This window comes from Aulostomus chinensis, chromosome 4 (genome assembly GCF_037954235.1).
Source record: "Aulostomus chinensis isolate RoL2024-O1b breed Wild chromosome 4, RoL_Achi_v1.0, whole genome shotgun sequence".
In the NCBI taxonomy this organism is placed as follows: domain Eukaryota; kingdom Metazoa; phylum Chordata; class Actinopteri; order Syngnathiformes; family Aulostomidae; genus Aulostomus; species Aulostomus chinensis.
The window spans coordinates 13801555-13813794 of NC_141323.1; the positions used below are offsets into that span (position 1 = coordinate 13801555).

Sequence of the window (12240 nt, forward strand, 5' to 3'; positions counted from 1 at the left end):
ATAAAGGTTAAGTTAGTCGGATCACTTTGTATGTTTATTATTTGCTGTTATTGTCATAGACTGTGACACAGTGACCCCTGCTGGCACAACAGCGGTACTGTCAACCTGCAATGTCGTCACTGCGTCCTCGGTTGCTAGGTTATCTCGCCGAAAGATCAAAAGCCCACTACCATAACGACGTCGTTTGATATTTTTATAGTCATATAAAAAAACTCCTTCAATTGTAATTCAGTCGTAAAGTACGTTAATGTAGGGGCTGCATTTTTTATTACTCTTTTTTATCACCAAGACTTTTATTGTGAAGAGTAGTTTTCCCCAGGCGTTTCGTCACGCCTGCTTCACGACGCCTAGGTCGATAAATGTTGCTCCTTAGCTATGAAACCACAAACATGGAGGAGGTTTTTCGATGGTAGCGGAAGCTGTCAGTGATGCTGGACGTCTGCTTTCCCGCCGAGGTTTGCTGATAGTTCTGCTAACGACGCTCGGATGAGACTGCATCCCTGACTGGGTGATGTCCGCCCGGCCAGCCTCTGCAGCAGCAGCAGCAGCAGTAGCAGTGGCGGCGGTGGTGGAGGATTCAGCATCCTGCTAACTGAAGGAGCCCGGCTAGCTGCTGCTGATGACTGGCTGTTTTCTCATATTCATCAGGAGGTGGGTGCCACCCCAGAGGCCATGCAGAAGGCTTTAAACTGCACTATTAGCATGCAATCTCTGGATTGTAATCTCTGAAACGAATCTGTGTCTACCTGTTGTTGTTGTTGTTGTGTTTTTGTGCTCCACCCTAGAGGGAGGCATCATGGCCGGTAAGGTGAAGTGGGTGACAGATATAGAAAAATCAGTGCTCATCAACAACTTCGAGAAAAGGGAGTGGGTCCGGGTGACAGAAAATGAGGACTGGAACTTTTATTGGTAGGTTTTGCGTTTACATTGCACTATAAACCCCTGGAGTTGCCGTAGAGCGGAAAAAAAATACATATCTGATGGCCAACTTCTGATGGCAAAACTTGTTCCGTCAGTGTAGTCATTTTGAGGTCACAAGATAATAAGATACCTTGCTCCCATGCTTTCTATTCATCTTGAAATTCTTATGTTGTTGCCTCAAAATAATGAATTTGTGGGCACAAGCTATGTCCTGTATCTTTTTGTTCACAAAAATGCAAAATTGAAGGGAAAAGTTGTTTTGGCTTCAAAATAATTCAATTTAGGGACGAGGTTATATCTTGTGCCAGGATATATTTGTACCCCCCCCCCCCCAAGTAAAGTTTAAGTATCTCAGATATCTCAGATTGGTTGTATAATGTATCAGTGGATGCACTTTGTTTACTATTAAAAATGTTCATGACAGCCTTAGCGTGGATAAACGACTTCTGCCTGGAGGGTAGGATTCATTTTTTGCAGCCTAAAAGATTTCCTTTGAACCAGCAACCTAAGGACACCTGCTGCAACCGCTACAGTCCTCCCCTCTAGCAACTGAGCTGTCAAAGGCCGATAGCACGTTAAGCATCAGAAGTGTCAGACTGCTTTTGTCACCTGGGTGTGTCACACTTGATAAATACTGAAATATTCTTCCTGTAGTCCATCTTTATAATGTCGTGTCCACCTCTGCAGTGTTTGCTAGACCATCATGCAGGTTTACTTGTACCCACATGTAGGATGAGCATCCAGACCATCAGGAATGTGTTCAGCGTGGACACCGGCTACCGCCTGTCTGATGACCAGATGGTCAACCACTTCCCCAACCATTACGAGCTGACCAGGAAGGACCTGATGATCAAGAACATCAAACGGTACCGAAAGGAGCTGGAGAAGGAAAACAGCCCGCTGGCCGAGAAGGACGAGAACGGAAAATACATCTATCTAGGTATCGCAGCAGAAAGCTGAAAATAGAGCTACGCACGCAGAACTGCTGCTACTTCTTCTATCAGAGATACATGTAATTATTTTTGCGCGTACGTTACCCAGATTTCGTCCCTGTGACGTTCATGCTCCCCGCTGATTACAACCTTTTCGTGGAGGAGTTCCGCAAGAATCCATCCAGCACCTGGATCATGAAGCCCTGCGGGAAGGCCCAGGGAAAAGGCATCTTCCTCATCAACAAACTTTCCCAGATCAAAAAGTGGTCCAGGGACAGCCGCACCTCCACGTGAGTTAGCACGTTAGCTCAGCGACATTGCTATTTCATTAGAATGTAATGACATAACAGTGAGGTCAGATTCTCAATCTGTGGCAGTGGTTGTCTAGCAATGAAGAACACAACTCCCATGGTCCTTTGCTACTTCCCCCAACTACAGCAAACCACACTTTTGTGTCTCCAGGTTTGTAGCCGCCGCTAGTGGTAAGGAGGCCTACGTCATTTCCTTGTACATCGACAATCCTCTACTGATCGGAGGGAAGAAGTTTGACCTGCGTCTCTACGTTCTAGTGACCACCTATCGACCGCTCAAATGCTACATGTAAGCACCGAATGTTCCTGCGTGGAACCTCTTTTTGCACGAGGAAGTTACATTAGTCGTCATTGTCGCTTCTCAGATAGGTTTCATGCAAAGTGAAAAAAGAAATCCAGCAAAAAATTCATGCGACATCATTTCTATATTTTATTTAAAAAGTATTTGGTTGTACTTGTGACATGAACGAGCCTTTTTTCTCTCGATCTCGTAGGTACAAGCTGGGATTCTGCAGGTTCTGCACAGTGAAGTACACACCCAGTACCAGTGAGCTGGATAACATGTTTGTCCACCTCACCAATGTTGCCATCCAAAAACACGGGGTACGTTCGTGCGATGTATATTCTATCTGTCCGTTTCATCTTTTTACCGCTATGTCAATCTCATCTGAGTCTCCCTACCGCAGGACGACTATAACCACGTCCACGGAGGCAAGTGGACGGTCAGTAACCTGCGTTTGTATCTAGAGAGCACCAGGGGCAAGGAAGTGACCAGCCGCCTATTTGACCAGATCCACTGGATTGTGGTTCAGTCCCTCAAGGCTGTAGCCGTAAGTGGACGTGATTGTACCTCGACTTCAATATTGTGTCACTGTTGAGTGGAGGACCGATGCTTTCACAAAATGGAAACGCGAGATTTAAAAAAAAAACAACAACAACCCAATAATTAAATTGTCTCCTATCATAACATCCTGACATGAACACTGACATCGTTACTTGAGTGCAAAGTCAACCCCCCATGTTGTACTTGTTAAACCACGTGTAAGTGTGTGCAGGATTCAAACCAAAACAGAATGGAGTGGAAGCTGTATTCATTCACGCCAGAGATTTTTTTTTTTAAACAAAAACTTTATTGAACGCTGGAAAATACAGACTCTCGATGAGGATCATGAATACAGATCAAGTTAAATACAGTATTAAAATGAAATAAAGTAAAAAAAACAAAACAAAACAAAAAAAAACAGGGATTCCTGTCAGGAAAAACTAAACAGAAACAAAGTACTGTAACAAATAAAAGGTGCATATTAATTACAAAGTAAATAAGGCATTCAAATTCACATAATGGAGCAGAGACAAAAAGAAAAGGAATTTTTAAATTAGAATAACAAGTAGCGATCTTTGTCTAGACTTATTTTCCTAGCATTTTTGCTTTGTTTTTTTTCCCAATTTTTTTGATACATGAAAAAAAATAAAAATCTTAAAATCATTGATAAATTCAGGAAAGGAGGGTTTACAATTTCTCCATTTGGCGCAACGAATATGAAATTTACCCAGTAACAAGATTGTATTAAGAATGCCTGAAACAGGAAAATCCAAATCATCCATGAAGAAAATAATATGACACAATTCAAAAGGTGGAACATCATTGCTTTTTAGCGACATCCAGTTTTTAATGTCTGTCCAGAAACAGTGAGATACAGGACATAGAAAAAAAACAACTGATCCAGTGTTTCCTCATCATTGCTGCAGAGGGAACATTGATCCACCTCAAATTAATATCTTTTTTTTTTTAAGAAATTCTGCAACAGGGTGGATCTCGTTCGTGATTTTGAAATGTGTTTCTTTTAACTTCTTCAAGGCAGAGTTGAAGTGGCACCATAAAGATCTTTGTTAGTTCCTCTACAATCCTCCGCTCTACCAAATGAGCCATCAAAGCAAATCCCACAAGTCAAAAGCAGAAGCGTAAGACTCGTTTTACATGCAGTTTAAACAGTGGCGACTCTCCAGAAACCCCTTTATTTCAACACGGCGTTACCCTGAGCGCCGGGGCTCAGCTCCAGTTGTGGTAACAGTTGATCCTCACCATGTGCTTGTGTGGTCGAGCTCTAAGGGTTGGGATTCATTTTGAATAATGCCACCTTTCCAGCTTCTGAAGTTTGTTAACTTTAGTAATGAGTAACTAGCTTACCAGTTGAGAATTAATTTTTCCTGCTTAAAAATTTACTCCTTCGAGCCGGATTTGAACCAGCGACCTAAGGATGCCTGGCATGTCCACTACAGTCCTCCGCTCTACCAACTGAGCTATCGAAGGGCTGCAACCTAAGAGGGACAAATTTGTCATAATTCTTCCGATATGTGTTGCTTGTTTTATGCTTATGAGTGTAAGTGTGTCTCTCAGGTAACGACAGGGGATGAAAGATCATCTGAACATGTTCTCCGTCACCCGGGGGTTAGAATATCTGCTCAAAGAAAAGCTGACGTGTTATAGATTTTTAGATTCTGTAATCCTTTTGCCATTCAGTTGCTACTTTGAGATAACACTTAAAGAGAAAGCACACGGTCTGCTTCTCACCCTTCGATAGCTCAGTTGGTAGAGCGGAGGACTGTAGTGGAGAAATCAGACATCCTTAGGTCGCTGGTTCAAATCCGGCTCGAAGGAAGTGCTTTTTAACTAGAAAATCAACACTTCTCGTCTCCACTGTAACGAATTAACTAGCAGCAGTTGGCTCATTCATTTACTGTGTCTTTTTCAGACCTGGTTGAACAGGCACATAAATACATTAAGCACTCTAAAACCTTTCACTTAAACTTAGTTTAATCCCATGAATTCAGTTTTTCGATTCATTTTTAACTCACTGAACAGATATAATCGCTATATCATTCAATCCTAAGGTCATAACTTGTTCATTTCGATAAACGACTCCTGTCTTTTGACATTTTCTTCTTTTCCATTGACTTTTCATGGCAGACAGGAAACAATAATTCCACATTTCCAAGTAAGTGATGGACTGGATGGATTTTTTTAAGATGTCTTTCAGTTTAACCAGATAGACCATTTCATGGGACGCAAAATTGGTATTTTTCCCATAAAGGAGGAAAAACATTTCCGAGGTAAACCGTGACAAGTATGAAAATGGGACGAACGCGAGTATCAGTATCTATAATCCTGTCTTTCTGGATCTTTTCATTCAGGCGTGATTGAAGTTTTTTTTTTTGTCTTTGGCTTAAGACCACACCACCCACACTTCCCCTTTCTCCTACGAGATTTGCGCCACTTCCCTCTTAAGGTCTTGACAAATAGTGATGACAGACCTGAGCGCCGCTCTGTGTGTTTGTTAATTTCCCACCATGCTGATTTATTTTGTGTTACATTGAAGAAAAGCGTTCCCGACGTAACACAATCCCCTGTAGTTGAACTCCTCCCTCTGACTCTTACTCCGTCTGCTGTTTCTCCCTCAGCCGGTGATGAACAATGACAAGCACTGTTTCGAGTGTTACGGGTATGACATCATCATCGATGACAAACTCAAGCCGTGGCTAATTGAGGTAAGCCGTCTTTTGAGTGAGTCATGACTTGCGTGACATTACTAAAAGTAGAAAGCACTCAGAGAACACACACGTTCCACCAAGATCAACCTCACACAGGACACAGGGTGTGGCGTTCCGTATTTGTTTTTTTTGTGTTGGTTTTTTTTTGCATGAGTGAGGACACTAATGTGAGCGCTGTTGTGCAAATATCACTTCGTTTGTTCACCAGATGGCACTAGAGAAGACATATGTTGGTGACCCTCATGCGACGACATCATGACTGTCAGCGTACCGTGCTCGCATTAAAACGTGTGTTTGTGGTCTCACTTGATTCTGAGGTCATCTATTTCTGTATGTGCAGCAGGTGTGTTACACTCTCAGTCTCCCGCGTTCAGGTCCATGTGCCTCTGTAATCAAACATCTAAGGGTGTGTCTTTAACCCTGCGGAAAAACATGAACGCTGTTTCCAAACTGTCTACGAGGCCAATACCAGTCGCTAGCTGGATGTTGATCGCTATCTGAGATGGGAAATAATTTTAAAAAGGTTGCCGTTTCATCATTTGATTCTGAGTACAGTCGCTTGTTTTGAGGCTGTCATATTTTACTGTGCTCATTTTGGTTTGGGGTTTCCAGGCTGAGCTATTTCTGTTCTCAGACGCCAGGGTGATCTATTTTTGACGTTAAGTTGGTTGTAGGACACGTCAGCGAGGAGCCAAGAAAATGTGTGCCGGCAGTCCAAATCAGGTTAACTGCTCATCATCCGTGTCACGTCCGCTGTCATGACCTGACCTGACAAATAAGTATCCTACCACTTTGAGAAATAAGCACATTTGTGTTGCTTTTAAGGTTGAAACTAAACACACAAGGTTTCCAGTGTGTTCCAGCACAGCAGCAGCAGAACTTCCTGTATTTAAACACCTTGATTGAACTAAATTTTTATGTGCACTGTTAAAATGTACACGTCATCGTCCCTGCCCGTTTGTCCCTGTGCTCCTCAGGTAAATGCGTCTCCTTCGTTGACCTCCAGCACAGCCAATGACCGCATCCTTAAGTACAACCTCATGAATGACACCCTCAACATCGTGACACCCAACGGGGAGATTCCAGATTGCCGCTGGAATCGTAGTCCACCGCGAGAGGCCATGGGCAACTATCAAGTCCTGTGAGTGACGTGAAAATCCTTCCGTCAGTTCTAGAAACCTTGACCCAGCCGGCGCTGGTTCTAATCCGACTTGAAGGGCTTAGATTTAACAACTGATTTTATCTAGCTTTTACCTAAATGAGCTAACTGTGGCGCTCTTCCACCAGTGCTAGCAGCTGCCACCCTTTGATTGGTCAGGTCTTTTAGTGAAGGACTGTGGAGTAACTATCTTCTACTTAAACTTGTTGTTGCCCACCTTTGATACCTCGCTTGGTTGAGAGGAGGCATCAGCACGTTCTGAGTTTGATTGGTTGCTGGTTTAAGTCTGACTCGGAGGACATCCTGTCCAAATATGAATTTCCATCCTGCTATTTCCACCTTTACAAAGTAAATGATCGTTCCAGATCCTCCACCAGCGCTTGAATTTGCTGCCGTTTGGTAGCTCAGTTGGTAGAGTGGAGGACTGTAGTGGAAATATCAGACATCCTTAGGTTGCTGGTTCAAGTCCGGCTCGAAGGACATCCTTTTCCATGTGGATTTTTATCGTGTTATTTCTACAGTTACTAAGTAAAGGTGTATTCCACATCCTCCACCAGTACTTGTTGTTGCCGCCCTTTGATAGCTCAGTTGGTAGAACAGAGGACTGTTGTAGAAATACCAGACATCGTCTGGTCACTGCTTTAATGATGCAGCCCATCTCACTATTTCTGCCTTCACTTAAGTAACCTGTCCAGCTCCTCCACGAACCCCTCTCTACAGTGTCCTCAAGGCATTATGCAAATAAAGGTTATTTTATGTTGTGCACACCGCAGGTACTACGACTTGTTAGTTCTTCACTAGCAGCCTGCGTCATCAAGTCCTCAAAGAAGTTTTGAGTTTTTGTAGCAGAGACCAGGGCTTATGCAAATATAGCTGAACAAGCTCAATATGTCTAAACTAACACGAGACTCACTTATCTCCTCGTTGTTCTCTGCTTCTCAGCACTCAGTTTGATAAGGTTTTTCAACGTTAGCGCTTTCGAGTTAGGGTGCTGTTTATGCATTATTAGACCGATACCAAACAGAGCTTTAATAGTTTATTTTCTCCTGAATAATCAGTGGTTTTTTTTTATTACAAATGTACCTTGTCTGATAAAAGTTCACTCTGATTCAGCTTTGTGTTCTGTCATTCAACAAGCAGCCACTTCCACATTTATGTGGACAAATACTTCGATTGTGCTTCCTGTTTGGGAGGATTTGGGGTTGCTGCGGTACAAACTGGATGAGAATATGTCAGTGGTAGCTGTGTGCACAGGAAAAGCAACCTCCTTCGAGCCGGATTTGAACCAGCGACCTAAGGATTGCTGACATTCTCCACTACAGTCCTCCGCTCTACCAACTGAGCTATCGAAGGGGGATGAGTGCCTGTACAGGGTTGAGGTAGTAATAAGTTGCGCACTCAGGGGTCTTGACACTAACAGCCTCATTCTGGATTGTTTAAACACAATAGTGAGGCCAGTGTGTGTTTAGTGCTAATCAGGGGGTGTTGTGTGACTAAAGGAAGGCTTCTCTCTCACATGTATTTACTCTGATTCTCTTGTGGATGACCAGGTACGACGAGGAGCAGGCACAGAGCGAGAATGCTGAGCGAGACCTGCGGAGCCGTTCGGGTCAGTCCCTGGGGTCAAAGGGCAACAAGGGGAGTGCAGGCGTTCGCCCTGCTGCTGCCACCTGGAAGTGAGGTTATATTGCAAACTATGAATGACTTCCTGTACAGGAATACTGGATCTACCAGAGGGGCAAAGGGGATTAAAAAAAAAAAAAAAAAAAAAAGGACAGCACAGACTTTTTTAAGCCCTGTCTGACGAAGGCCTCTCTCCACATTTCACCACATGAAGTTCATGGGTCGCCAACCCTGCTGCTATAAGGAGAACGGATTTGTGTCAAAGGGCTTGAGGTTAATGAACAAGTAACTAAGAATGTGGATATCATGTCGGTGGGTTTGAAGGTCACATCCAGGCAAATCAAGTTTATTCCTCACGTCGGATATTTGCAATGCCAGAAAAAAAAAGTGTTTTCCCATGACAAGAAAGAAGAAAATGACACGTTTTGGAGAGGAAAGAGAGATCTCTCTGCTCTGACAGCTGGAGTTTAGTGCACAAAGTTAGAATAAAGTTGTAAGAAATTCAAAAAAAACAAATACGTCTACTGATTTAAAATCCAAGGTGAAAAAGGAGAGTTAAAAAAACTATGCATGATTACTGAGTACTGACTAAACTTGACCCGCCACATGGGTGCTAACAACTGTGTGGATACACAGTTGAATTGAAAGAACATAATAAAAAGGAACATGAAATGTAATTACTGAGGAGATTAAACTGTTATATTTGCTGACGGGAAATGAGTCCTACAGAATTTACAGTTGCATTCGCTCATTTGGCAGACGCTTTTATCCAAAGTGACTTACAAGTGAGTAACAACAATCAAAATCTTCAAAAACACTCCTCTCTATCAATTTAGCTAACAAATAGAGGATTGACAGCCTCAAAGGTTTTTTTATGTGTTCATTTTTAGTATATATAGTAAAAAGGGGGTCATTAAGATTGATTGTATTTGGTGCAGAACCCTGGTGTACTTTAATACTTTCAATTTATTCAACATTTTTGCTGAAATATCAAACATTTGCTGCATTTATGTTGCATTTTGCATCCCAAGTCTATCATAGAATGTTGCATTTGTCTGGAATGTAAGCATAATTGTCTGTCAGTTGTTTATTTCCTGAAACTACTGAACTATTCAAACACTGATCTTGAGTGTTAGTCCACCTTTTGTAAAATACTGACGTAAGGCTGAATGATATTCACTTGGTACAATGATTTGAGTTGCATACTCACCATATTTATATTTAGATTTTAAAGGTATGATATGTAACATTTTCTTACCCATGTTGATGGCTTGAGTTCTTGCATTAGCCAAAATGTTCCCAACAGTTTTCAAATGCTGAGATATTTGTATAAATTCATTTTTATATCCTGTTTAGGCCTTTTAATTTCTATAATACATTTTTTTTTTGCCACATTATATACAGTATGTCCCAACATAGTGCAGTTGAGGGAGCTTGCTACATGGCTAGTTCATGCTAACCACCTAGCTGGTAGTTGAGGTATCATTCAGTGCTCTCATAGTTATTTAACGTGTGTGGAAAACTGCCAGGAACCTGAGGATTCATTTTGCCGTGTAGTATTAGCCAATTTAGCTTTATAGGTAATGGACTTATCAAAAGTGCTGCAAGGAGATGAGGAAGCAGGGCTAACAGCTAACTGCTAACCATTAAAAAAACAAAAACAAAAACAGTTTCTATGTTACCTCTAATGTCCATGAATCAATCATCAAAGCCCCTTTTCCACTCTTGAGTGCCACTGGGCTCTTTTTTGTTTTTCAGAATTGGTACATTTCCTATCACCTTTGTTGAAGCTCCAATATGGACACTCATTGCTTTTTTTACAGGCATAATGTTACGTTAGCTAACATTACTCGCGGCTATTGACTTACCGTTTGCTGATACAAGGTGAATGAAATGTAACATGAATAAAACTTCAAACCTCATCAATAAACATTATTCCTGACATATCAGATTCATGGGTGGTTTCATCACGAGGACAACAACTCCCATGATCTCATGCTACGTCCCGACGCCATCGAACTCTTTGTCTCCCATTATTGTTTTGATTGTTGTGTTGTTTTGAACATTACTAATGAAACAGTATCGTTCAGCCCGATGTTGATGTCGAAATTGTATCCCCATTATTTGTATTTATGTATGCGCTTCATAAAGATTCAATCCAACCTACTTCCGTTTTGTGTCACTTCACTAAAGAGCTCATAGTCCCTGATGATCTTAATCCGTCTGGAGTTTAGATTAATCACAGGTCAATCCGTCACGGGACAAATGACTCCTGCTACGCTGTTGCTTTCACCGTGGCTACAAAGTAGCTCGATGCATGGCACCGCTCCTTGGCCTCCAAAGTTTGACACCTCCACCTTAATTTTAATCCTCAAGTCTGAAGCTGAGCCCTAAAAAAAATGTGCAGCAATTGTTTTTTTTTTTTGTATTTTATGAATTAAGTAAAGCGATTTAGTCTATTCTCATATGTGGAAAGTGGCTACAGAAATATTAGAAGCTGAAAACACAATTGCACATCTGACTATATTTGTTATTAACATCTGCACAAAAGACAAATCTATTTGTTGCAGTTGGAGGGGTACACGTGAGACAGATTTGCCTTCCGTGTTTAAAAAGATCCCCCACATCTGTTCCTCTTCATCTGCCTCTCTCTCTCTCTTTCTCTCTCTCTGACATTAAATTTGTTTTGGCATACTTTCATTTTCATTTGGTTGTACTTGACTTGTCTACTTCTCTGTTGGTATGTTAGCATTATGTCATGAAAATAACCGACACCACTTTTGTACGTTAACATTTTTGACTGAGATGTAAGATGTGAGATGTGAACAAAAGTCCTGAATTGTGACATTACAGAACCACATAAATATTTTTTTAAAAATTCCCATAGTATCGTCTACGTTTTAAGCAGTTCTACTTTTACTTTCTGTATTTAAAAATAATTTCATTCAAGAACAAGATTGCTTACATTGAATTAATTAAACTAGAGTATAGTACACAGTTTTACCATCAGAACACATTCTCTCATTAATTTCAACTTGAGGGGACTTCAAGAAAGATCACTACATCCTTTATTTTTATTGATGACCCCTGGAAACTTCGGCAGGACTTCAGAAGGTTCCCGCAGCTTAGGTTGGAAGCTTTAAAGTCCCAAGATTAGGGTAGCCAGAGGAACTTTTCAAGGATGTGACGTCATGCAGGCGCACCTCTCCGTAATGTGCAAACACAAGACTATCGGAAATGTAGTGATTTCAAAATAAATGTTTATAGCCACCTCGTCATAGGGGCCCATATGGCTTGCACATACACAAAAGCTAATACTTGAAGAAGAACATGTACTCAGTAAAATGATCACAAGTTAAGTACTTAGTAATTGTAAAGTAACTACTGCTATAGTTTATTAATGCTATCAATTCAGTGCTGTCACTTTTATAGCACTAATAAGATAGACATAGAATGCACCTCAGTTTCCTTTACAAGAGAAGATTTGTAAGGACAACTATAAAGACATTAAGAGACAAATAAGACATTCAAAATCAAATCAAATTCATAGTTAGAACAACTGAAAAGTTAAAACAGGTTTTGAGGTATATTAACCAGAGAATTATATCAAAAAAATATAAGATAAAAGGTTAATGAATTAAAAGTAAGACCATAAGGTTTTGAGAAGCTTTTTGAAACTACCAAAAAGCTGAGTGTGGTGGAAATATAAGGTAAAAGAGAAAATTGAAATATACAAATATAGTGC

General features: G+C 41.1%; 1 protein-coding gene and 4 non-coding genes across 5 annotated transcripts; 3 read left to right on the forward strand and 2 right to left on the reverse strand.

The window, feature by feature from the left end:
- Nucleotides 1–149: 149 nt before the first annotated feature.
- On the forward strand, nucleotides 150–11278 carry ttll1 (tubulin tyrosine ligase-like family, member 1). The gene is made up of 10 exons (XM_086201941.1): nucleotides 150–651; nucleotides 786–909; nucleotides 1653–1861; nucleotides 1963–2143; nucleotides 2316–2453; nucleotides 2659–2767; nucleotides 2851–2994; nucleotides 5624–5710; nucleotides 6691–6854; nucleotides 8423–11278. The coding sequence occupies exons 2-10, from the start codon at nucleotides 797–799 to the stop codon at nucleotides 8550–8552; spliced, it is 1275 nt and encodes a 424-aa protein (XP_086058067.1). The 5' UTR covers nucleotides 150–651; nucleotides 786–796; the 3' UTR covers nucleotides 8553–11278.
- Nucleotides 4389–4475, reverse strand: trnay-gua (transfer RNA tyrosine (anticodon GUA)). Its single transcript is given in 2 exon segments — nucleotides 4389–4424; nucleotides 4439–4475. It is a non-coding gene; the product is annotated as a tRNA-Tyr (tRNA).
- On the forward strand, nucleotides 4737–4823 carry trnay-gua (transfer RNA tyrosine (anticodon GUA)). Its single transcript is given in 2 exon segments — nucleotides 4737–4773; nucleotides 4788–4823. It is a non-coding gene; the product is annotated as a tRNA-Tyr (tRNA).
- On the forward strand, nucleotides 7266–7352 carry trnay-gua (transfer RNA tyrosine (anticodon GUA)). The gene is given in 2 exon segments: nucleotides 7266–7302; nucleotides 7317–7352. It is a non-coding gene; the product is annotated as a tRNA-Tyr (tRNA).
- trnay-gua (transfer RNA tyrosine (anticodon GUA)) lies at nucleotides 8138–8225 on the reverse strand. Its single transcript is given in 2 exon segments — nucleotides 8138–8173; nucleotides 8189–8225. It is a non-coding gene; the product is annotated as a tRNA-Tyr (tRNA).
- Nucleotides 11279–12240: the final 962 nt, after the last annotated feature.